The sequence below is a fragment of the Balaenoptera physalus genome (genome assembly GCF_965194825.1).
Source record: "Balaenoptera physalus genome assembly, chromosome: X".
Lineage (NCBI taxonomy): Eukaryota > Metazoa > Chordata > Mammalia > Artiodactyla > Balaenopteridae > Balaenoptera > Balaenoptera physalus.
This window is the reverse complement of record NC_138903.1, coordinates 29,387,174-29,414,277: the sequence shown is the minus strand read 5'-3', so window position 1 is coordinate 29,414,277 and position 27,104 is coordinate 29,387,174. Positions and strand designations below refer to the sequence as shown.

Genomic DNA, 27,104 nt, shown 5'->3' with positions numbered 1-27,104 from the left:
TACATCCAGCTCCACCTGATTATCTCTTTCCCTGCCAGCTTGCCTGGTACCAAAAATTCATTCTGATTTTAGAAAACAAATAGTATAGATCTAAAGTATGACTTTCTGCAATATTTTATACTGATTATTTTATGTATTTATTGTGTTTTATTCTTTTTGAACCAAAGGGGTAAATTATAAGCTTAATACAGTTTGTTGATGAACTACTTCATGATCATTCTAGGATTGATCCTCCCCTTTTTTTGTTACATAACTTCACATAGGCAGTTTTCTAGATGATGCAGTGAAGAGGGATGGAAATTCCTGATAGAAAATGCTCTCTTGTCACTATTTTCTTCATCTAAGATCATGACCAATTCATGTGATCTCATTAGGCTGATTATTTAAGGTCATTCTGCACAGTGACTTAATTAAAAGCACGCAAAGCCAAGTACTGTCAGAACGCTAGTATTGCCATGCCATTTATGTGTATCCAAAACTGTGAACAGGAAAGACTAACCCCTACCTATCTCAGCTGTGTCATATTCTTGTTTTTCGTATGTCATATAATTTGAGTCTTTTTTCTGTCTATGGATTAATGCAGTATTCTTTTTGCCAAATTTGATTATTTGATTTGCCTTTTTAGGTTATAATTTCTATAAATGATCAAAGAGAAATAAATACAAATAGCTCAACTGTCCATCTTATTAGAAGGAAACTTAATTTTTTTCTCTGAAGACTTTTGAGACTAGGAGAGAAAGCTACCTGTCTTAGATAACTTAAGTCTTTCCCATTACCATATTATTTATGACCCATCAGAACCCATATAAAAGCCTGTAATCCTATTGGGATTTATATACCATTGTATTACTATTTTTAAATAATTTGTAATAATTAAGAATGCCATTTTGAAGAAAGATAAGATATAAATTAACAGATTTTCATATGATAGCTCACTTTAAATTATTGATAAATAATCTTGTATTATTTTGAAGATTTGACATATCTTTGTCTTTATTAACACTAATGAAGTAAAAAAAAAATTGTTCCATCACTGCATCACTTTTTTTGTCCAGGTAGGCTAATTTTTGTTAGTTAGACTTTGAATGTGTTGACCTATTTTCTATATACCACATTTATGTTAGATACATAGGTATTTTAAAAAAGAATATCTCATAATGATATGGCATATAGTGCATTTTTCTTCTTGAGTTTTTTTGACCTCATAACTCATAAATGAGGCAGTAACCACAACTCATTTGAAACTTTTATATTGAGGAGAGAGAAGTCCTTTAAATCATGGAGGAAAACATTTTGTTTTAAAAACTTAGATATAATGCATCATTTGTTTCAAAACAGGATTGCCTTTATTTCATGCAGTTATGTGGCCCTTCAAGAATCAAATTTTAAGTAATAAAAAGAAAGTGATAACTAAAGTTTTAGAGAAACAGAAGTTTATTAAAAACTTTATGAGTGATACCTATGCCTACTTACAGAGCTCAAAATTTGAAGCCAGTTTTCATCTCAACTTTAGGTGTTACAAATCATAGTTTTGTCCCATAATAATCCTTTCTAAACTTCAATTGAGCTTTCAATTTGTTAATAAAAATAGGTACTTGGGGGCTTTCTTCTACATCTCTTGATTTTCATTCCCAGAAAATGAGGATAGTGTATTCTTTTGGGTATATATCATTAGAAATGAATATGAACAGAGAGGAATAAAATGAAATAGTATGGCTACAGCACTTCCATGCTAATGATGCATGAATATCTCTAATGATATAAGGTGGTAAAGAACATTAACAAAAGCAAGTTGATTTTCAAAAGGTTAGACAGGATTTGTACACATCAGGATTCAGAAGGATATAATTATTCAAGGCAGAGTTAATGAAATTCAAATGAAAAGGCAAAATCTGAATATGAGTGCATGGATTTTGTATAAAGAAGAGAAAATGAACATGATACTTCCAATTACACTGATTTTTTAATAACTGTCTGAAATTTTTATTAAACCAAACTGAAAGGCATTCAGTAGATATAGTTTATTCATTATAGACCTGCATGACTGTGTCAAAAAGAATGATATATTTTAAGCGGTAGATAGTAATCTAGATCTCCAAATACCTGAGTGTCTCAGTTCACTTTTTGACAGTTTATTATAATATATGAAAATTATGATACATTTCTCTGTATTAAAAATTATTGTATCTATTAGAACTTTATAATAAATGAGAATATTCAAAATTTATAAAGCTGAACTTTCTAAAAAATGAGTTGACAGTTTCCCAATGGTGTCAAAGACTTATTTTGAAATATTCCATTTCTCATAAAAGTTCACAGGATCATCCCTTAGCTTGCCTTATTCACCTGGTATGCACCACTTCTCCTATCTATGATGACTAGATACTATGTATCAAGAGAATAGAAAGAATGAAATCCTCCAACTCTAGCCCAAAATTCTAATATTATTTTAAATGTAAAATTAGAAGTACATGTAGATTACCATTCCATTGATGATGAAGGAATAGGTGTCATGTATTTGGTCAAGGTATACACACTAAACGAAACTTTGTTAAAAGGTATAATTGTGTGATATGATATAAGTTAATCTGTGTAATTCTATGAATTTGTAGTGTCATAAGTAGATGAGACATCTAAATTAGAATTATTTTGTTTTTATATTATCTAAGAAATGAGTACAAGAATTCTGGACCTGAATGATCAAAATGAAAGCATAAATGGACCAGCTTATATTTTAACTCATCTTTGTGTAGCTTCAGTCTGGGATCCTAAACACCATTTAATTACATTACTGCAAAAATGAGGATGGTCTCGTCATAAAGGCTGTGCAGTAATAAATGGCTGTGTTAGCATGCTTATCATAAGAACTCCCCAAGAGACCCTGCCACTGAAACCGTCAGCTGACCCCATCACCAGGCAGATGGCAGTTCATCAATTCAAAACAAAGTTACTGGAAAACTAATTTTAATTACAAGAGTTTTGCTGCTTATGGTATAGACAGGAGAGAGCAGAGGTCATCTATCTTTCTGAATTTGCACTCCAAATAGTATTTATTCCTTGTTCTTGTAAGGAATAGGGAAAGAGGCACTCCTGACCAAGTCCAAACAGACTCTGAGCCCCAGATGCCCATCAGTCCTAGCACTTGAATGGCAGATAGGAAAGTGTAGATGCAGGAGGAGAAGCTGGTGCTCCCTTAGATCTTCAGGCTTTCAGGAGCTCTTATTAAAGTGTAAATTTCATCCTCAGTCCTACTTATCTAGTACCTTAATAAGCAGTTTAACTTAGCAAGAACCTAGCATCAAAGAGAGGAGCTGACAGGGAGATCAGCTCGGTGCTTTGTGACCACCTAGAGGGGTGGGATAGGGAGGGTGGGAGGGAGACGCAAGAGGGAGGGGATATGGGGATATATGTATATGTATAGCTGATTCACTTTGTTATAAAGCAGAAACTAACACACCATTGTAAAGCAATTATACTCCAATAAAGATGTTAAAAAAAAAAAAACCAAAGAGACGAGCTGATGTCCAGAATTTGGAGGAGAAGGGTGCTTAATAGAAAGCTAGCTACCAACCAAAACCACTTTGTCCCTCTTGTACCTCAGTCAAGATTAGGGGAAAAAAGTATAGGAAAGGTTCCTTTTGGTATGACTATCATAGATGTAGACCCCTCACATCCCACCCCATACTTAGTTTTCCAGGAAGCTTAGAATTACATTTTTAAATCCAGTTGTAAAAAGTATTCTTTTCTTAGGGTAAAACTACCCCTTCATGACCTTACGGCTCTTGGTCTTTCAATCTTATATTCATGGTGCTAATGTGTGTGTATCTCTTTATTATAAAATGCTTCTAACACGTTTCGGAAGAGAGGATATATAAATAATAAATAACCTTTTTACTAGACTTATCATCATGCATTTTTGATCCACTTTCCAGCCCTCTGTCAGCTATAATCTGGAATCTATATGAATTCAATAGAGGTCTTTTCAATATTAGGAAGCTAAAAGAATTGTTCTTTTGTATATCTATACCAGCACACTGTCCATGAAGAATCAGTGATGGTGATGACTGAAGAAATGCCTTTGGAAATTTCTTATGTGCCTTCTACTTATCTGACTGAGATTACTCATGTCTCACAAGCCCTATCAGAAGTGGAACAACTTCTCAATGCTCCTGACCTCTGTGCTAAAGATTTTGAAGATCTCTTCAAACAAGAGGAGTCTCTGAAGGTAAAAGCAAAGCACTTTCATTCAGATTTTACAAGATCATCACATTGATCATTTGCTGTACCATAACATTTGACTTAAATGTATACCATGAAGGCATTCTGACTTAACACATGGAAATCTTAAAATACTTTACAAGATGGTTAGCTTTAGAAATCTAGTGTAGAAAGAAAAACATAAAATGGAATAGGTATTTTATAATATTTAATGTTAAGAGACATCCTAAAACAAAGGAACGCACTAAAATAATAGTTTCTTATACATTCAGGGCAGAAAGGACTCTCCAAAAAACAAGCTTTGCTAGAGAAACAGTTTACTCCCAACTGATACATTACTTGTCTTTCTTTTCCCGTAAAAGGGGAAATTAAATGAGGTTTTAAATTATCTCTTTTGTATACAGTTTTAGTTTTCTATTTCCACTTATAATATTCACATTCAATTTCAAATTAGTGTCAGTATCAGTACCACAACATATGGTATCTAATTGAATAGAAAGCAGTAAAATACTTTATTTAAAATCACCAGGCAAAAGCCTCCAACCAAATCCAGCTTTTTTTCAAATCACCAACTATAAGTTTATGAATTCCGAACTAAGATAAAACATGATGAAGAAGTAGGGTTTGAATTTTAGAAGGAAGTGTCTGAAGATAAATAAATGTAGCATCAAGAAAATGTACATAATAATATGTGTCTCAAGATAATTTTTGTGATCATACATTTCACACTCAAAATGAAAGATAATAGTATAGCCAGAGCTTGGTATTTGCCGAAGCAAATAGCATAAGATTATAGACAGAAGATAAGTTTGCTCTCAGCAGCACCTATTAGCTAAAGTATTTTATACTCTAAATGATCTCTTGGGATCTCATTCCATATCACATATTTGCATAACTATACAAATAGACATTTGTTTGTCTTAGATATCAGAGTAGCAATATCTTGAGTGACTTGAGTTTAATGTCTTACATTATATCAAATAAGCTACAAAATTATACACTAAAATAGAGTAAGGGATGCATGGATCTCTGGAACTACTCCATCATTTTGGTATGGTGCTATTTCTTATTCTCTTTGAAGTAAAAGTCAAATCACTCGTGGGTACAGTGAAGAAAAGAAACTCAATTGATAAAGGAGACATGCCAGCATGCCTGTCATAATTCACATTAACTAATTTCTCATGACAGCACAGTTTGTAAGTTCATCATTGTCATTCAATATGTAAATCACTGCTAATGAGCTAATATTCATTCCTTTCCATGTTCATGGACATATAGGTCAGGAGAGCAGTAACCCTAAACTTATTAAGTTGCCAATTGAATATCTTTGTCTTCATACCTCTTAACCTGGCACACTCAGAATGATGGGCCCCTGGCTGCACTCATAGCTAATCATTTGTTCTTTCAGATATATTTGATAGTATTAAAGCTGACAGCAATTACGATGGTATTGATTACTGTGGTTTGTAAAAAAGTATTATCGCAATTTTAATTTAATTGGATTATTGAGTCCTCATTAGATGGAGTTTGGGGCATAATTCCGTCACACTCCCAGCATATCTCCTGCAGCAAGCAAACGGGCTTCCTACCTCTGTGAGCTTTTTGAAGGGGGATAGTTTTGATCTCAGTCTTTTCAATGAATATGTACTTCCTCTTAAAGGCATTTCATCATTGTCATTATCTAGTAGTAAAAATAGAAAAGCAGTGCATAAATTGTACAGCTGCTGGTTGAGAAGGTTTGAAATTAAATTGTGGTTGATTTTATTCCTGACAGATTTGCATGAATCAAATTACAGAACTGTAGTAGGTATTGCTGTGGTTTAACATACATATTTTTTAAGTACAATACAACACAAATAATGTGCAATAAGTTAAAGTAATTACTTTCTGAAGAAAATATAAATAATATAGCACATATGATTTCCATAGATGTATTGAATTAGAAAGCTACCTAATCATTTTGACAAGAACTAACCAGATAAACACCTATTTACATTGTAAATCTGCATTTAATAGCTAATACATTAGCTAAGGCATACCTAGCGATGAATGAGAAACACACACAAAAGTAATATTTATCCTTATATCAAAGCCAATATTATCAATTAGTTGCTTAATTAGGCCTTAGTTGCTCAGTTAGGGATTGGCATGGATAAAGGTGAATTATTAGGACAAAAATAAGAGCATGGGTTAGAATAAGGATGACAACTATGCTTTATCTTGTGCAGTAAGGAGGATCAATTTGTATATAGGGCTTAGGTACTTGATAACTTGTATTAACTAATTGATCCTCCCCATAACTCTATGAAATATCTAAAATTATCCCCATTTTATAGTTGAAGGAACTGAAGAAATATTAAGTAAAATAACTTGACAAAGTTGACACAGCTAGTATTGGTTGAGCAAGGATTTGAACCCAAGCCAAGTAGATTTAATCTCTGAGCTGTTAACTCCTATACTGTACCACCTTTCATGCAGTGGTTTCAAGGGTACTATGTTGAGCATAGCAAGGGTGAATTTGGGTAAAACATGGTAGAATACTGAGGACTGGCGTGGCCAGTTCATAGGAAAAATGTCCTGAGTTCTAATTCTCACTGAATCTATGCCAGTTTAAAAAGATTCCATAAAAGGAAGCAAGCATCTTTCATGTGCTTGTTGGCATTATCCTTAGTGAAATTAGTCACATAGAAAAAGACAAATATTGTATGTTATTGCTTATATGTGGAATCTAAAAAACAAAACAAATGAATGTAACAAAACAGAAGCAGACTCACAGATATAGAGAACAAACTAGTGGTTACCAGTGAGGAGAGGGAAGGGGGGAGGGACAAGATAGGGGTAGGGAATTAAAGGGTACAAACTACTATGTATAAATAAGCTACAAGGATATATTGTACAGTACAGGAAATATAGCCAATATTTTATAATAACTTTAAATGAAATATAATCTATAAAAACATTGAATCACTATGTTATACATCTGAAACTATTATAATATTGTAAATCAACTATACTTCAGCAAGAGAAAAAGGGAGGGAGGGAGAAAGGAGGGAAGGAAATAAAGAAGGAGAAAAGGAAGGCAGGAAGAGGAAAAGAAAGGGAAGAAAAGAAAGAAGTCAGAAATGCATCATTTCAATTGTCTCATCTAAACTGATGATATTAAAGATGCTCTGGTTGAGGTGGATAAAATGTTTTGTGTCTTTAGTAGCCAGGGTGGGCGACAAGAAGTGTGGACAAATGGAGAAAGCTCACAGATGTTGACAGGACAGTTGGGCCCAATGTAGAGCTTAGATAAGATCAAGAAGTAAAGGCAGCCCTTGTTTAACCTCAACAGCACTGGGGAGAGCTTGTTGTAGCTGAAAAAGCCAAAGATCGTAAAGCAAAAGTCGTTCAGTCTTCTTTGACCGGTTCAGCTTTTATGCAGGACCCTTGAGACCTAAAAGGAATTATTAGGACAAGGCAATAATGTAAGGACTGAGGATTCATTCATTCAAACATCTTTATTAAGCACTTCCTATATACCAGGCATTGCTCTAAGTTCTTAAACAGCAGTAAACAAAACCGATGGACTCTGCCCTCATACAGCTTTTGTTATAGCAGAGGGAGACAGAATATAAGCAAACAAATGGTGGACCGTCATAAAGACTACCATTCATTCTGAGTGAGATAGGAGCCGTTGTAGGTTTTCGAGAAGATGACTGATGTGATCGGATTTATGCTTTAAAAAGATCACACTGGCTGCCCCACTGAGAGTAGAACTGTAGGGGATCAAGGGTAAAAACAAGGAGGACAGTTGAAGAACGGATGCCAGTGGCTTGGGCTAGGGTGGTAAGGAGAGATTTTCAGATTTTGGAAATGTTTTCAGAGAGAAGATAGAAGATTTATTTCTGTATTCACCAGAAACTTGAGCATGGGTGTATAAAAGCCCATTCTCAGCAGATTTGGGGCTCAGGAGAATTTAGATGTCCTGTGAACTTGGTAGAAGATCACTTGAGAAATGTAAGATTTCTTTCTTCTCATTGATAACTTTGCCTTCGGTACTCCAGTCTTGCTGTGAAGCACCGGCAAAAGTGCTGGCGACAGAGATCTTATCACTCTGGTCAAAATCTTTCTCCTTTGGAATCTATTTCATCACATTTAAGTACAAATTTAATAATGTCAGTCACTTGAATGAAGACAAAACTAATGCCGTGAGCAAGCTGACTGGTTTTCTATTCTGGTATTAGGAAAGTTAGATAATAGAAGGAGGTACTGTATATACAAATCTGAACAAAATATCTGAAGGTAAATAAAATAATTAATGTTTCTGTGTACATTGTAATACAGGGCCATGCTAGATAAAGGGTTAGATTTTTCACCAGTTTAATACTATTCCAGCAAAAGAATATTGTAATTATTCTAAATTAAATAATCATGGAGCATATAAAGTATCAAAGCAAAATTTGTTTACAAATGCTTTTTGAATTCTACTTAAATTTTATAATCGAATAGTTTGGTGCATGGAAAAATATGACTTTTATTAATGTATTACCACATTGTAAGAACTGATATTTTAGACTATAACACTTGGAATAATGTAGTCATTTCATGATTTCTCTGAGAAAAATCAAATTTTTCTTTTTTTTCTTTTTCCTTTTAAATTTTAATTTAATTTTTACTTTATATTGGAGTATAGTTGATTTATAATGTTGTGTTAGTTTCAGGTGTACAGCAAAGTGATTCAGTTATACATATACATATATCCATTCTTTTTCAGGTTCTGTTCCCATACAGGTTATTAGAGAATATTGAGTAGAGTTCCCTATGCTATACCGTAGGTCCTTGTTGATTACCTATTTTATATATAGTAGCGTGTATATGTTCATCCCAAACTCCTAATTTATCCCTCCCCCCCCACCTTTCCCCTTTGGTGATTGTGAAAGTCTGTGACTCCAAGCGGGTGAGTCTGTTTCTGTTTTGTAAATAAGTTCATTTGTATCATTTTTTTAGTTTCCACATATAAGCAATATCATATGATATTTGTCTTTTCTCTGTCCAATTTACTTCACTTAGTGTGATAATCTCTAGGTCCATCCATGTTGCTGCAAATGGCATTATTTCATTCTTTTTCATGGCTGAGTAATAGTCCATTGTATATATGTACCACATCTTCTTTATCTGTTCCTCTCTCGATGGACATTTAGGTGGCTTCCACGTTTTAGCTATTTAAATAGTGCTGCAATAAACACTGGGGTGCATGTATCTTTTCAGATTATGGTTTTCTCCAGATATATGCCCGGGAGTGGGATTGCTAGATCATATGGTAGAAATATTTTTAGTTTTTTAAGGAACCTTCATACTGTTCTCCATAGTGGTTGTAACAATTTACATTCCCACCAACAGTGTAAGAGGGTTCCCTTTTCTCCACACCTTCTCCAGCATTTATTGCTTGTAGATTTTTCATGATGGCTATTCTGACTGGTGTGAGGTGATACCTCATTGTAGTTTTGATTTGCATTTCTCTAATAATTAGTGATGTTGAGCATCTTTTCATGTGCTTTTTCTCCATCTGTATGTCTTCTTTGGAGAAATGTCTATTTAGATCTTCTGCCCATTTTTTGATTGGGTTGTTTGTTTGTTTGTTAGTTTTTATATTGAGCTGCATGAGCTGTTTGTATATTTTGGAGATTAATCCCTTCGCTTCGTTTGCAAATATTTTCTCCCATTCTGTGGATTGTCTTTTCGTTTTGTTTATGGTTTCCTTTGCTGTGCAAAAGCTTTTAAGTTTAATTAGGTCCCATTTGTTACAATTTGTTAGTTTTCATTACTCTAGGAGGTGGATCCAAAAAGATATTGCTGCAATTTACACCAAAGAGTGTTCTGCATATGTTTTCCTCTAAGAATTTTGTAGTATCTAGTCTTACATTTAGGTCTTTAATCCATTTTGAGTTTATTTTTGTGTATGGTGTTGGACAATGTTTAAGCTTTTCAATTAGCACGTTTATTCAGCTATAAATATATTTCCTTTTTTCAGTTGCTTTTATGATTTGGGATTTATTTGATTTGCTATTTATTTTATTTGCTTGATTGATTTGCTATTTATATTTGTGAAGTACTTTACAAATATTAATCTATTTGCTATAATTGAAATCATACTTAAATCATTAATATAGTACCTCAATTTTCACTTCTCTTATAGTGAAGAGATTATAGATATTTACTGCATTATAGTTCATATTTATATGTACTTTGGTAGTTTCCCTTTATGTTTTCTACATGTCTCTCTTTTATAGGAAATTATTCATTCTTTTCTCCCAGCCATTATTTTATCAGGCCCATCAGTTGTCCTACTTTGACCCCCATGCTGCAGTTTACTGCCATCTTTGCTAAAATGTACTTTAAGGACTCACTCCACCTCCTTCCATTCTCCTAGCAAGACTATTTTGATAATTCGCGTCCTATAAATTCTGGAAGTCAGAAACTTCCACGTTAAAACTTACAATTCATGATGCTGGTTGAAATTTTGAGGTTGCAATTAAGTTGTGTGGAGGTTTTCCTTTTATTCTTGAACTATTCAAGCTGTTCTTTGACCAATTATGATGTCATTTTTTTTTGATCTCTGATATATAATTACTGATTTGTTACTTATGTAAGGACAGTGCATCATCCTATGGAGAATGTTTCGACCAAAGTATATAGTTGTATTTAGGAAGTAATTTTAACATGTGGCCATAAACAATGCAGGGGAAAAAAAAATCGAAAGGACACCTTACCATAGAGCCACTAAATATAACTTTTAAAAAATTTCTTTAGAAGCTCAGAAAAAATTAATAAGTACTTTAATGCCTTTTGATTGAACACCCTTCCCAATTTGATATGTCATTAATGTAGTGCCTGGTAGCTAGATGGGGCATAAAGTGGATAAGAATTAGATTTATATAGGATGTTGCCTTCATCTGTCAGATAAAGACAAATTCCAGAGAGTGAAAATGAACTGGAGTTTGAGTCTTTGGTGCTCCAATTTCTCTTTCTCAGTTTTAAGATAGATCTACTCCCCAATGGCTGCTGTCACAACAGGTACTAATGGGTTTCTCTAATCCTTTTTTTCTTAGAAAATGAAAGTTGTGTGCTCTTCTGTTGGCCAAGTTACAAAGGGTCTCAAGGCATTTTTGTTAACTAAAACTGCCTAAAGCTATTATTTCCGCCTTCTTAAAATGTGAAAGCAGTCATGCAGGATTTTATAACTCTTAAAACACATATATGTGCATTTAAGTGTATGTATATCCATTTAACTGCAGAGCTACATTTATTAAGACGGTGATACTGAGTCAGCAACAGCAAAGGATACAGTTTTTACCATTTGCAGTGGTTTGCAAATGAGCCATCTACTCCTTCTGACTTGTTCCCTCTGGTGACCAACATCCATCATACACATAACCACTAGGAAGAAAAAATATCTTGTCTGTGTTGTTCACCACTATATCTCCAACTCCTAGGACGGTACCTACCACTAATAGGCACTCAGTGGACATCTGTTGAATGAATGGATGACAGTCTGGTAAATCCAGGTATGAAGTCTGTCATTGAAGAGGACAGAACAATGTTAATCTACTAGTTCCAAGAATAAAAAATGATTTTTTTAATTTAAAAAAAGAAACAAAATTAGCCTCTTTTACATTATATCCAAACTCATTGAGTTAAATCATCCAGATGTGTGAATTCTAACAAACTAAGCATATATACCAGCATGGAGAAATTTGCTCTAAGTTTGTACACACTGAATTTTAAACCAATCATTTATGAAAGTGTGTGGCAAGAAACCCACAAATAATTAAAATATTAGTAATATTTTTCCCAATCACTTGGCTTGCATTATATGGTTATGGCAAACAATAGGCTAGAGTGGTTGGCAAGGCACTGGATTTGAACATAAAAGACTTAAATTTAGACACCGAATCTAACTCTTAATAGTTGTGTCCTGGGCAAGCCACATAAAATTTCTATGTCTCAGTGTTTTTAACTTTGAAATTAGATCAATGATAATACCTGTCCCAGCCTACTCAGCAGTAATATTGTGAAGATAAAGTGAAATCATGTAGGATTATATAGAAAAATTCTTGTAAAAAATGTATAATTATATAAATTTCCAATTTTGCAAAACCCGTGTTACTTCATCATATATCCAAAGTCTTAAAAATTATTGTAAATTAAATTTCCATGTAAATAATCCTGCAAACAAATTGCCTTTAAGAATGTGGTGAGGGCTTCCCTGGTGGTGCAGTGGTTAAGAATCTGCCTGCCAATGCAGGGGACATGGGTTCGAGCCCTGGTCCGGGAAGATCCCACATGCTGTGGAGCAACTAAGCCCGTGTGCCACAACTACTGAGCCTGCGCTCTAGAGCCCGCAAGCCACAACTACTGAGCCCACATGCCACAACTACGGAAGCCCGCATGCCTAGAGCCCGTGCTCTGCAACAAGAGAAGCCACTGCAATGAGAAGCCCACTTGCCGCAACTAGAGAAAGCCCATGCGCAGCAACAAAGACCCAACACAGCCAAAAATAAATAAATAAATTTTTAAAAAAATGTAGTGAAACATAAAATTACATACTCAAATGTAAAAAAAACTTTAAGTAAAATGTTAATAATAGCATAAAATATACATAAAGTTATTTCCAGATTTGGCAAGTAGCCTAAAGGTTAAAAAAAAAAAGTTTAAAGTTAAAAAAAAAGTAGGGCTTCCCTGGTGGCACAGTGGTTAAGAATCTGCCTGCCAATGCAGGGCACACGGGTTCGAGCCCTGGTCTGGGAGGATCCCACATGCCGCGGAGCAACTAAGCCCGTGAGCCACAACTACTGAGCCTGCGCGTCTGGAGCATGTGCTCCGCAACAGGAGAGGCCGTGACAGTGAGAGGCCCGCGCGCCGCGATGAAGAGTGGCCCCCGCTCACTGCAACTGGAGAAAGCCCTCGCACAGAAACGAAGACCCAACACAGCCAAAAATAAATATAAAATAAATAAATTAATTTTAAAAAAAAGTAAAAGAAGAGAATGCATATAGACTAAAAAACATTTGCTTTTGACAAAAACTTTGGTTAGAGAATCTTACTTACTTTCAATCATATTTACTCTATTTCCAAAGCTAAGTATTACTTATTCAGGGGTAAAATTTTTCATTCTTCTATTAATTTTAGGTGCCAAATGAACAACTCATTTTTTAATATTTCTCTTGAGGATGCAAGCTCTAAATCATTCCACGTTTCCATGCTCCATGGCTTTTACCAAGAATAGGATGCTATTTTTTAGTTTGTTGTTGTCATTTTTGTTTTATGTGGAGTTTTATTTTTCATTGAAATATGTTGAATTCATTTTTTTCCTAATTCTATTTCAGTAATTTAGAATCCTTTGTTCTGAGTTCAGAACTGTGACTTAAACTCTTTTAAAGCATTGAAGCTCTAAGTGAAGGATACTTTAATCAATAGTGGTTTTTTTTTCTTTTTTCCTTGGAATTATGAGACTTATTTTTGTTATTTTGTTGTTGTTTTTCTTTTGCCATTTAAAAAAGCTGATCTGTATCAATTTTCTTGCTTAAAATGGTAGTCATGAGCATGTTGATACTTTAATAACATTCAGTTGAACCTTATGAATTGACATTATGTGAGTCAAAATGTTCAAACATTGGCAATTGCATATAGCTCAGTCTAATACAATGACTTTTACTCGTCTGCTTGTTTCTGAATCCTAATGCATGTAATTAAACAGTCAAGGAAAAAATCAAGAACTATGTATTGTAAATCACTTTAATTAATGGATACCAACTACTACAAATTCCCAAATTGAGTTTTCCAAACCTGAGGCAAAAGGATGTTCTCACCATTAGGGAAATCTCTGGGGTTTCCAAAAAGATAAAGAAAGGAGGTAGAGTGTTAAGATCCCTCTCCTATAACATGTTTTGTTTTGTTGTTTGTTGGTTTTCTTAAATTTGTGCGTTTAGGTTCAGAACAATTACATGAAACAGTGGTTTTGCTTTTCTATCCCAAATGTAAAACGCTATGATAGAAAGCATGTTCTCCCAGTGTCAACAGCATTAATCACTTATAAAATGGGCAAAATATTACCAAATATGTTTCCTTTTTTTTCCAAAATAGTGTAGTCATTTGTATTGATTTGTACAGACTTAATTGCATTCAGTTGTGTATAGTAGTTATCTGTAAACTTGCTTGATCACACATATTAGATTTTCCATTCTTTTTTTTTTTAAAGGTGTTGGCTTATTTATTTATTTATTTATGACTGTGTTGGGTCTTCATTTCTGTGCGAGGGCTTTCTCTAGTTGCGGCAAGTGGGGGCCACTCTTCATCGCGGTGCGCGGGCCTCTCACTATCGCGGCCTCTCTTGTTGCGGAGCACAGGCTCCAGACGCGCAGGCTCAGTAATTGTGGCTCACGGGCCTAGTTGCTCCGCAGCATGTGGGATCTTCCCAAACCAAGGCTTGAACCCGTGTCCCCTGCATTGGCAGGCAGATTCTCAACCACTGCGCCACCAGGGAAGCCCAGATTTTCCATTCTTTATCAAAATAATAAGATGCTCATGATTGTATATTTAAATAGGATAAAATAGTATAAAGTGAAAAGAAGAAAGAAAAGCATCCTGTCCGCATTTTTCAATCCCATTCCTCAGCGGTAATCAGTTTTTTAGGTTTCCCTGGATTACTGTATTGCCGTAGAATTTTTCTCCATAAAATCTATGTGCCCCTCCTTTGCTCAGTTACACGAGACTTAAAAGCATGTCCTGGTTCTCAAATATTTGGAAACATACAGTACCGTATATCTAATTTTGAATGATGAGAAAAGCATTTGCTTCTACACAATTCTCCTTTGCTATGTGCAAGAGCCGGTTTTTCTATCAAGATTTTTTTTGTAAAATGATTTTGACAATGTGCACAACGTAATGCAAAATGTACCTATCACAAAAGGATTTATGAAATCATTTTTCATTTAGTTGGTGCTGATGGCTAGGATTGTTGTCTTTGGGGAACAGTTGGAACAGTGAAGTGCAGGTTTTGCATTTTTCTTTTTGTTCTCACTGGTGCTCTGTGACATCTGGGGAACTAGGCATAATTCTAAATGAAGGACTTTGTCTGTTGTTAGGTATCTGAGGTACTGTGAGGTAACCATGGAGAAGCTTGGCCAGGAAATACAGATGGACTGTTATTGCACTATTTACTCTAACAGCTAAATAACCAGTAAAAGTAAAACAGAATGAACAGGGAGATGACTGAAGCACTCACAACATCTGTTCAGTCCTGAATGGATGTCTGCAACGGTTCAAGAACAATGTAACAAACCTTAAAGGTTCAATGGTTCCATTCAAATTGATTTTCATAAGCAAGTTAAGATTCAGAGCTTCAACTCAACTTTTCACTTCAAATTAACACATATGTATTGAGCCTCGAATACTGTGTTTAACTCTCTAAAAGAGAAATAGAAGATGTGATCCCTGTGCTCTGGTAATTTGTAACATTAATTGAATACACATGTCAGAGTTACACAAACAAGTTAGAACGTAATAAAAGTAGGAGAGACATAATATAGCCAAAATACATAGTATAAGGCATGAGTGTAACTGAATTTGTGAAGAGGAGAAAGCAATGTAGAAAGCAGAAACTGAGAATAATTTTATAGAGGATAAAGCCTTTGAAATATTCATGCTTTGACTATAAGTGGCATTTGGCTACTGCTGATTTATCATGTGCCAGGACCCATTCTAAATTCTTTACTTGTGGTAGCTTGTATGGTCACCACAGCAATCCTATTAGGAAAGCACTGTTATTATACCCATATTCAGAACTATCCAAGCTGGAGATGATGGTTTGGATCAGAGTGGCAGGGGGGTTAAGTTATGAATACATTCTCAAGGTAGAGCCCATAGGATTTGGTGGCCAGTTGCATGTGGGTTGGTAGAGAGAGGATTCAAGGATAACACTAAGAATTTTGGCATGAACAATTGGGACAATGGAGCTGCCCTTAACTGTATCATGCGGAAAACGGCAGGAGTATCAGGTTAGGGTGCAAGGTTGAGTGTAAGTTTAGTTTTGATGTGTTAAGTTTAAGATGTTTATTACACATCCATGTGGATATCAAGAGACATATTGGATATACTGGATATATATAAGTCAAAGTTCAGGAAATCATCTCAATTAGAGATATAAATTTAGGAATCATTCGTTAGTTCTTCTTCCACACTTGCTCGCAAAATACAGGTTTTTCTGATGTTCCTTTCCCAGCCCTCTTTCCTCTAACCCCGCCTCTGTGGACAATCTCAGCCACTCCCACAATCTAAATATCACCTTGATACAATTGGATCTTATTGGTGGAGGTGGAAAACGGGATAGGCAAGATGTCAAGATGGTTCTATAGATTCACTAATAGTGTCCAATAGTGGGCATCGGCAGATGTAGGGAATCAGCCGTTGAATGATCGACTCTGCTAAAAGCTACAGCAAAGTGCTTGTGGGCTAACAGAAAAAGGAGGACTTTGTCTTTCTGGCTCACTGTCATATCCCCAGTACCTAGACTGTATCTGGCACATGGTAAGTTTTCAACAGATATTTGTTGAGTTAATGAATGAAGACAGAGCTATAGCTCTCAGAGAAGTGGAGAGAAACCTGAGGCCTAGCAGAACTTGGTAGGACTACAGAGACCAGGGCTGTGTGGTGAAGGCTATGCTTAACAGTACTGAATGGTGCAGAGGTGGGAGAAGATGTGATGAAGAAGCTTTTAGTGAACCAAATAGAAATTTTCTTCAAGAAGTAAATATGGTAAACAAAAATGTGAATTATAGGTGTTTATAGCCATCTGCTCACATGAGTCATTTTGGGACATAAAAGCTGAAGAATCACTAGAAAGCAATTTTACAGTTTTTAAATGAAATTCAATATACTTCAATCCAGAATATAATTGAAATATGGAAGTCAGTTTTGGGGGAAAATACACTTAGACAATCAATTTCATATTATCTTATATTTTAGCTTATTTTGTTATATATCTGAAACTATATTGTTTCAATTTTAAGATAGGTTTTTTTTTCTTATGGAAACACTTTTACTAAGGGAACACTTGCAAAATTTGAAGTAAATATTTTATAAATAATTTCTAAATATTTTGTTACAAACTTTAAAATAGAAGACAGAATTTCAGATTAAAGTTTGTATACACATCCTATGATCGACCTATTATTTCAAATCTTACCTCAGTAAGAGTTTTAAACTCAGGAACCTGTGTTTGAGCTTGCTTCTTGGTATAAAACAGGACGAAGGATACCTTTAAGTTATAGATTACAGAGAAGGCACAACAGCAATATGCTATTTTTAAATAGCACTTTTAGAAACAGAAATCATATAGGCACTTTCCAGAGTAATTATAAAACAACTTACTATAAGTAAGAAAAGACATTAAAAATTCGCTCAGTTCTTGTTTAAGTTTATTTTCATCAGAAGTGATTAATAATACATTCAATTTATCAGATAACACTGTCTCCTACTCCAGCCCTGTTCACTTTCTACAGTATCTAGTTTGGCATTCATATAAATAGATTTACCATTTAGGTGGGTAAAGGCATGCTCTGTAGTGAAACATTCTGACAGCAAGGGAGTAGTTGTTGCTTTACATTAAAAGGAAGAAAAACTGAGCAGCAGAAATATGCCCCTTATGATAGAGAACAGAGCCTAGTTAAGAGTTACTTGAGACCTTTATCTCAGCCTGATTAGTTGGCAAACAGGTGCCTTGTTTGGTTCCCTAGATCAATTGTCTGTAGTCTTAGTTACTCTTTTTCAGCTCATTAAAGACACTTATTACATAACACTTGAATCAACAAAGTACTTATAGGTTCAAATTGTGTTATGAATCCCCTTAAAAAACTGATTCTCTTCTTAAAAGGAAACCCACATTTCTAAATATTATTTATCTCAAAGCTGAGGCCTATATTATTATGACTGTGTTACCAATGAGCTCTTCTTTAAACAACAGGCTTTTCACCTCGAAATGTGAGTTAAAGCAGTATAGTTCATAGTCTTCTGTTTTCCCTTATTGTACATATCTGGACTTCATCTTTCAGTTGTGAAAGGTGCTTCACTATCAAAATTTTCTCAATTAAAAGTGTATAAATAAGGGTCTCATTTACCTTATTTGATTCTGTGAACCAGAGTGGAAGGGATGCTATTTTGAAATATCAAGGACTTAAATTATATAGACTCATGTATGCGTGCCTCCCAGAAATTGAAATTTCCATTTCCAGGAAGAGTGACTAACAAATAAACATCTCACAGAATTGAAATGGGGAGTGGGGAGGTCATTTCATAGGTGCATGTCAACATCAAGAAGGAAGTTGACTAAAAAGTGTGTGCTTCCTCATTTTGCCATCATATTTTCAGGTAAGGTAAGGAACTATTTCAGAGAGAGAAATGGAAATAATGTACTCTGTAGTGATCCTAGGGATTTTTCTATCACCATAGCAACTACAGTGACTGTGGTTTCATTTTCAGAGGGTCAGAAACTATAAAGATCACTTATTTCTAGACAAACTAAAATAGTAAAAAGCTATAAAAGATCTCATCTCTGACTTTAAACTATGGAAACTGCTACAGAATTTTCTTTGGTGCATATACCATTTTTCTGGGTGCAGTGCCTCAGGGACAAGAGTATGTGTAGGGGCTTTAAAAAGGATTTCCTGGACTCCAGCCAATTTTGACAGCATTCTCTGAGAATGCACCAAGGAGCTATTATCTAGATATCCAGGGAGTATGGAATCTCCTGCCCCAGTTTTTGCTTTTTGCTTTTCTCATTTAAGATAGAAAGTTTTCTTGCCTTTGCAACATGCTGCCCAGCATTGCTAAAACTGTTCATAACTTGATTCTGAGCAATTCCATCACTCTCCAGAGAACGGGGAACTCTCCAGAGATTTGGATTAAAATCAGGAAGCTTTGCAAACTCAAATCATCAGAGAGAGACTATATATTCTCTCACACACACCCCTCATGAAAGCCATGAATGGATTACTTTTAGACCAGTGGGGAAGATCCTCCTTCCCTTCTCTTGAATTTTACCCCTTTAGGAAATTACAGCTATTCATTTTAAGTGTTTGGGCTCCCAACACACGGGCAAATGGGGCTGGTTGCCCCAGTGTGAATTTCAGTAATCAGCATGTCAGTCAGCTGGATGCTTGGTAGCAAGTGGAGCACTTGTCAGAGTTCTGGAATTTTGCCCTTGGGCTGGCAGCCACGTTAACATGGAGTCCGTGACTCACATCAACAGGAGTTGAGCCAGTGCAAGCACTGGCAAAGGTCATTTTGTCAGGCTGTCCAGGTCAGCAGAGTTAACAGAAGCAGAAAAGAAGTCTTGTTGGTGCACCTGACCTAATCCAGCTAGTGGGGTAGCCCTAAATATTCCACCCAAGACTCTAGGCTCAGAGCCATCAGGAGATGGTAATGAAATTTTGCCAGGTGGATAAAAGAAAGAACGAATATAAGAGGTTTGCTTGAGCGAAGGGACTTCTAGGACATTGATAACATATACCAGACATTCTGTCTTTTTTAAAATTTTTGTTATATTCTCAGTTTTGTTTTTATTAGTAGTAAACTTTTCCTCCATAAAGAAGTGTCTTATGTCAAATAAAGCAAACCATAGTGTAGTACTAAGCTATTTTCAGTTTTGTAGTGAAAGAGGTTGACAGTGGAAGACAGTCTTCTCTGTCCAGATTTACATTTCCATTCTTTCAGTATGCTGAGATTGCTCTTGATAAGATCACCAGTCACCTCCTAAATATCCACAGTTGACGTTTTACTCCTGTTCCTAGATGCATTTGACTTGTTGGTGGCTCCCTCCCTCCCTCCTTCCTGATATTCGTTCTCCCTTTAGTTTTAAAATATTTTACTCTTCTGGTTCTTCTCCAAGATCTGATGAGATCTACTCTTCGGACATATTCATCTCCATCCTCGACCTCTGCTTTCCACAAAGGGTCATCCTTAGGCATATTTTCTTCTCACGCTTTCACTCTAACAAAAGTTTCTGAGCAATTTGACCATCTCTCCTGTAATGAAACAACACCTACTATATTCCACTGACTAGCAATTCTGTAACACTGGCAGAAGACAATTTTAACCTGCATTTCTCCAGATAAGGAATCTCACAGGATATTTCTGTGTTGGCATGCCTTCCTTTCCCTCACATGGTAATACTTGTTAGATACATATTCTGACCACAGAGTTAAATTGAGTTGCTTAACAGAAAAAGAATGAAACCTTCTATTTGCAAGGTGTTCATGGACTTGAAGACAACACCTTGGAATTTTATAAACAATCTCTCTCTCTCTCTCTCTGAAATTCATTCACATCACCCATAACCATTGTGTCTAGCTGATTTGCAGACCTGGGAACACAGCTGCTTTCCTCAGGGTCCCATTGTAAGCATTGACTTTTGCCCCTTACAACCGACATTATCTATATCCTCAGAAGATTCTATAGATTAATCTTCCCCCAAGACAAGTCCTCATGCACCACAGTCATGAAGTCTTAGAATGAGGCAAGAAAACTCCCTAAGATCTACCCATGACTGCTCTCCTGCTGCCCAATCTGACTGGTGGAGTTTGCTTCAGAGCCGGCCTTCTGGGAAGCTGCAGGCTGAGCAACAGGCACCCCCTATTTAGCCTAGTCTCCATCTCACACATGGTTGAACCTCCCCAATTTTGCCTGCAAGTCAGCAAATATGTTCGTTTTATTGATACCTGTTAAGTTTTTATATTTATACAGTTCACCCTTGAACAACATGGGTTTGAACTTCATGGATCTACTTACATGTGGATATTTTTCCACAGTAAATACTACAGTGCTGTACAATCCATGGTTGGGTGAATCCGTGGATGTGGAGGAACCACAGATGTGGAGGGCCAACTGTAAATTATACACAGATTAACCCTCATTTTATTCAAGGGTCAACTGTATTTATTTATCTTGACAGGAAGCATGTGATCTCTGGGTCAGAGAACACGTCACTAATTACTCAAATCCCCATGAGACGTGCACTGAGGGCCAGATGTACAAGAGAGCAACCCCAACATTATAAACATCAGAGCTTATATAAAGGAGTTGACACATCTGATAGAGACAGACAGACAGAAAGACAGACATGGAGGGACTTGGGTGGGTGAGGGGAGAGAGAGGCAGGAAGAGAGAGACAAACAGAGAGAGACCTTTGCTCTGGAATGTAAACACATCCTCTCCAGAGAGAGGGGAAGGTCTAGGTCTGTTATCCTCAGAATGTAAGTTGGAATGTAAGCAAAGGGATCCAAGAAAGATAAGCTTCTGTGTCTCCCTGGAAAAATGCACTAATCTAAACACCAAGGTATGTTTGCTCTTCAATTATCCTCTAACCCAGATGCCAATGTTCTTTGCGCAGAAAGGCCAAACGTGTGGAAATGTGAGAATACGTATGGCCCAACGATATTTGCCGTCTCATTCATATTCTCAAAGTCTGTTGCCAACTGCCTATTGAATGTCTATTGTCTGACAACCCAAAGGCTTCATAATATGATTGTGTCCAGAAGGAAATCATCACTTACACACGCACACACACACACACACACACACACAAATGCATGCGCACACAGAACCTGTTCATCCATCTGAAATCCTTTTACTCAGATATCAGTATTCATCCGGATGCTCCGGCCAGAAACCTGAGAGTTATTCAAGTCTTTCCTCTTCTTCACCCAACACAGTCACTGAGTTCTGCCAAGTTTCCTTCCTAAACAACTTTCTCAATTCAACTCAATTATGAAGGACAACTAGATATTTGATTACATTAATAACACTTTAAAGTTTTTAGATGTAGGATATGGTATTATGTGTACTTTCCGTGAAAAGAATTCATGTATATTGGAAACATGCTGAAGTATTTATGGATAAAATATTATATCAGTTTGTTTCAAAATAATCCAGTTGAGGAGGTGAATGGGTGGAAATACAATGCAACAAAATTGTCCATGTTTTCATAAGTGTTGGCACTGGATAATGGGCTCATGGGGGCTGTTTGTACTATTTTCCTTTTTTTCCTTTTCTGCTTTTGTATATATTTGAAATTCATACACACACACACACACACACACACACACACACACACACACACGTCATGGTTCCCCACTGCCTACTGAATTGCATGCAGTATTTTAAAGCACATTATTAATCACCTCCAGCCTCTGTTTCCTGACCCATCTTCCCTGATCCTGTACATTTCTGAAAAGTCATTCGTATATGGCTACTCATGTTCCCTATCTTTGCATGTGTATTACCTACTAAGTATGCTGTCCTTTCCACTTCAACTACTCAGCTGTGTCTACCCCAAATTGCACTTCCTTTATGAGCCCTTTCCTTGGCTTGTGACCATATATGATATATGATTCATTCCTTTTTTTTTTAACATCTTTATTGGAGTATAATTGCTTTACAATTGTGTGTTAGTTTCTGCTTTATAACAAAGTGAATCAGTTATACATATGTTCCCATATCTCTTCCCTCGTGCGTCTCCCTCCCTCCCACACTCCCTATCCCACCCCTCTAGGTGGTCACAAACCACCTAGCTGATCTCCCTGTGCTATGCGGCTACTTCCCACTAGCTATCTATTTTACATTTGGTAGTGTATATATGTCCATGCCACTCTCTCACTTTGTCACAGCTTACCCTTCCCCCTCCCCGTATCCTCAGGTGCATGCTCTAGTAGGTCTGTGTCTTTATTCCCATCTTACCCCTAGGTTCTTCATGAACTTTTTTTTTAATTTTTATTTTTTTCTTAGATTCCATATATATGTGTTAGCATACTGTATTTGTTTTTCTCTTTCTGACTTACTTCACTCTGTATGACAGACTCTAGGTCCATCCACCTCACTACAAATAACTCAATTTCGTTTCTTTTTATGACTGAGTAATATTCCATTGTATATATGTGCCACATCTTCTTTATCCATTCATCTGTTGATGGACACTTAGGTTGCTTCCATGTCCTGGCTATTGTAAATAGAGCTGCAATGAACATTGTGGTACATGACTCTTTTTGAATTATGGTTTTCTCAGGGTATATGCCCAGTAGTGGGATTGCTGGGTCGTATGGTAGTTCTATTTGTAGTTTTTTAAGGAACCTCCATACTGTTCTCCATAGTGGCTGTATCAATTTACATTCCCCCCAACAGTGCAAGAGGGTTCCCTTTTCTCCACACCCTCTCCAGCATTTATTGTTTCTAGATTTTTTGATGATGGCCATTCTGACTGGTGTGAGATGATATCTCATTGTAGTTTTGATTTGCATTTCTCTAATGATTAATGATGTTGAGCATTCTTTCATGTGTTTGTTGGCAATCTGTATATATTCTTTGGAGAAATGTCTATTTAGGTCTTCTGCTCATTTTTGGATTGGGTTGTTTGTTTTTTTGTTATTGAGCTGCATGAGCTGCTTGTAAATTTTGGAGATTAATCCTTTGCCAGTTGCTTCATTTGCAAATATTTTCTCCCATTCTGAGGGTTGTCTTTTCGTCTTGTGTATGGTTTCCTTTGCTGTGCAAAAGCTTTTAAGTTTCATTAGGTCCCATTTGCTTATTTTTGTTTTTATTTCCATTTCTCTAGGAGGTGGGTCAAAAAGGATCTTGCTGTGATTTATGTCATAGAGTGTTCTGCCTAGTTTTCCTCTAAGAGTTTGATAGTGTCTGGCCTTACATTTAGGTCTCGAATCCATTTTGCGTTTATTTTTGTGTATGGTGTTAGGGAGTGTTCTAATTTCATACTTTTACATGTACCTGTCCAGATTTCCCAGCACCACTTATTGAAGAGGCTGTCTTTTCTCCACTGTATATGCTTGCCTCCTTTATCAAAGATAAAGTGACCATAAGTGCATGGGTTTATCTTTGGGCTTTCTATCCTGTTCCATTGATCTATATTTCTGTTTTTGTGCCAGTACCATACTGTCTTGATTACTGTAGCTTTGTAATATAGTCTGAAGTCCAGGAGCCTGATTCCTCCAGCTCCATTTTTCATTCTCAAGATTGCTTTGGCTATTCGGGGTCTTTTGTGTTTCCATACAAATTGTGAAATTTTTTGTTCTAGTTCTGTGAAAAATGCCAGTGGTAGTTTGATAGGGATTGCATTGAATCTGTAGATTGATTTGGGTAGTAGAATCATTTTCACTATGTTGATTCTTCCAAACCAAGAACATGGTATACCTCTCCATCTATTTGTATCATCTTTAATTTCTTTCATCAGTGTCTTATAATTTTCTGCATACAGGTCTTTTGTCTCCTTAGCTAGGTTTATTCCTAGATATTGTATTCTTTTTGTTGCAGTGGTAAATGGGAGTGTTTTCTTAATTTCACTTTCAGGTTTTTCATCATTAGTGTATAGGAATGCCAGAGATTTCTGTGCATTAATTTTGTATCCTGCTACTTTACCAAATTCATGGATTAGCTCTAGTAGTTTTCTGGTAGCATCTTTAGGATTCTCTATGTATAGTATCATGTCATCTGCAAACAGTGACAGTTTTACTTCTTCTTTTCCGATTTGGATTCCTTTTATTTCTTTTTCTTCTCTGATTGCTGTGGCTAAAACTTCCAAAACTGTGTTGAATAAGAGTGGTGAGGGCTTCCCTGGTGGTACAGTGGTTGAGAATCCGCCTGCCAATGCAGGGGACACGGGTTCGAGCCCTGGTCTGGGAAAATCCCTCATGCTGCGGAGCGACTGGGCCCGTGAGCCACAACTACTGAGCCTGCACATCTGGAGCCTGTGCTCCGCACCAAGAGAGGCCACGATAGTGAGAAGCCTGTGCACCACGATGAAGAGTGGCCCCCGCTCACCACAACTAGGGAAAGCCCTCGCACAGAAATGAAAACCCAACACAGCTAAAAAAAAAAAAAAAGAGTGGTGAGAGTGGGCAACCTTGTCTTGTTCCTGATCTCAGTGGAAATGGTTTCAGTTTTTCACCATTGAGGACGATGTTGGCTGTGGGTTTGTCATATATGGCCTTTATTATTTTGAGGAAAGTTCCCTCTATGCCTACTTTCTGCAGGGTTTTTATCATAAATTGGTGTTGAATTTTGTCGAAAGCTTTCTCTGCATCTATTGAGATGATCATATGGTTTTTCTCTTTCAATTTGTTAATATGGTGTATCACGTTGATTGATTTGCATATATTGAAGAATCCTTGCATTCCTGGAATAAACCCCACTTGATCATGGTGTATGATCCTTTTAATGTGCTGTTGGATTCTGTTTGCTAGTATTTTGTTGAGGATTTTTACATCTATGTTCATCAGTGATATTGCCCTGTAGTTTTCTCTCTTTGTGACATCTTTGTCTGGTTTTGGTATCAGGGTGATGGTGGCCTCGTAGAATGAGTTTGGGAGTGTTCCTCCCTCTGCTATATTTTGGAAGAGTTTGAGAAGGATAGGTGTTAGCTCTTCTCTAAATGTTTGATAGAATTCACCTGTGAAGCCATCTGGTCCTGGTCTTTTATTTGTTGGAAGATTTTTAATCACAGTTTCAATTTCAGTGCTTGTGATTTGTCTGTTCATATTTTCTATATCTTCCTGGTTCAGTCTGGAAAAGTTGTGCATTTTTAAGAATTTGTCCATTTCTTCCAGGTTGTCCATTTTATTGGCATAGAGTTGCTTGTAGTAATCTCTCATGATCCTTTGTATTTCTGCAGTGTCAGTTGTTACTTCTCCTTTTTCATTTCTAATTCTATTGATTTGAGTCTTCTCCTTTTTTTTCTTGATGAGTCTGAGTAATGCTTTATCAATTTTGTTTATCTTCTCAAAGAACCAGCTTTTAGTTTTATTGATCTTTGCTTTCGTTTCCTTCATTTCTTTTTCATTTATTTCTGATCTGATCTTTATGATTTCTTTCCTTCTGCTAACTTTGGGGGTTTTTGTTCTTCTTTCTCTAATTGCTTTAGGTGCAAGGTTAGGTTGTTTATTTGAGATGTTTCCTGTTTCTTAAGGTAGGATTGTATTGCTATAAACTTCCCTCTTAGAACTGCTTTTGCTGCATCCCATAGGTTTTGGGTCATCATGTCTCCATTGTCATTTGTTTCTAGGTATTTTTTGATTTCCTCTTTGATTTCTTCAGTGACCACTTCGTTATTAAGTAGTGTATTGTTTAGCCTACATGTGTTTGTATTTTTTACAGATCTTTTCCTATAATTGATATCTAGTCTCATAGCATTGTGGTCGGAAAAGATACTTGATCCGATTTCAGTTTTCTTAAATTTACCAAGGCTTGATTTGTGACCCAAGATATGATCTATCCTGGAGAATGTTCCATGAGCACTTGAGAAGAAAGTGTATTCTGTTGTTTTTGGATGGAATGTCCTATAAATATCAATTAAGTCCATCTTGTTTAATGTATCATTTGAAGCTTGTGTTTCCTTATTTATTTTCATTTTGGATGATCTGTCCATTGGTGAAAGTGGGGTGTTAAAGTCCCCTACTATGATTGTGTTACTGTCGATTTCCCCTTTTATGGCTGTTAGTATTTGCCTTATGTATTGAGGTGCTCCTATGTTGGGTGCATAAATATTTACAATTGTTATATCTTCTTCTTGGATTGATCCCTTGATCATTATGTAGTGTCCTTCTTTGTCTCTTGTAATAGTCTTTATTTTAAGGTCTATTTTGTCTGATATGAGAATTGCTACTCCAGCTTTCTTCTGATTTCCATTTGCATGGAATATCTTTTACAATCCCCTCACTTTCAGTCTGTATGTGTCCCTAGGTCTGAAGTGGGTCTCTTGTAGACAGCATATATACAGGTCTTATTTTTGTATCCATTCAGCCAGTCTGTGTCTTTTGGTGGGAGCATTTAATCCATTTACATTTAAG

General features: G+C 36.1%; 1 protein-coding gene across 5 annotated transcripts in view; it reads left to right on the top strand.

The window, feature by feature from the left end:
- DMD (dystrophin) overlaps positions 1 to 27,104 on the top strand; it is a 2,259,822-nt gene that overhangs the window by 1,266,239 nt on the left and 966,479 nt on the right. For all 5 annotated transcript variants that reach the window (XM_082446317.1, XM_082446321.1, XM_082446320.1 and 2 more), the window contains one exon: positions 4,031 to 4,225. In XM_082446317.1, the coding sequence (XP_082302443.1) occupies positions 4,031 to 4,225 (195 nt within the window). The remainder of the gene's footprint in view (positions 1 to 4,030; positions 4,226 to 27,104) is intronic.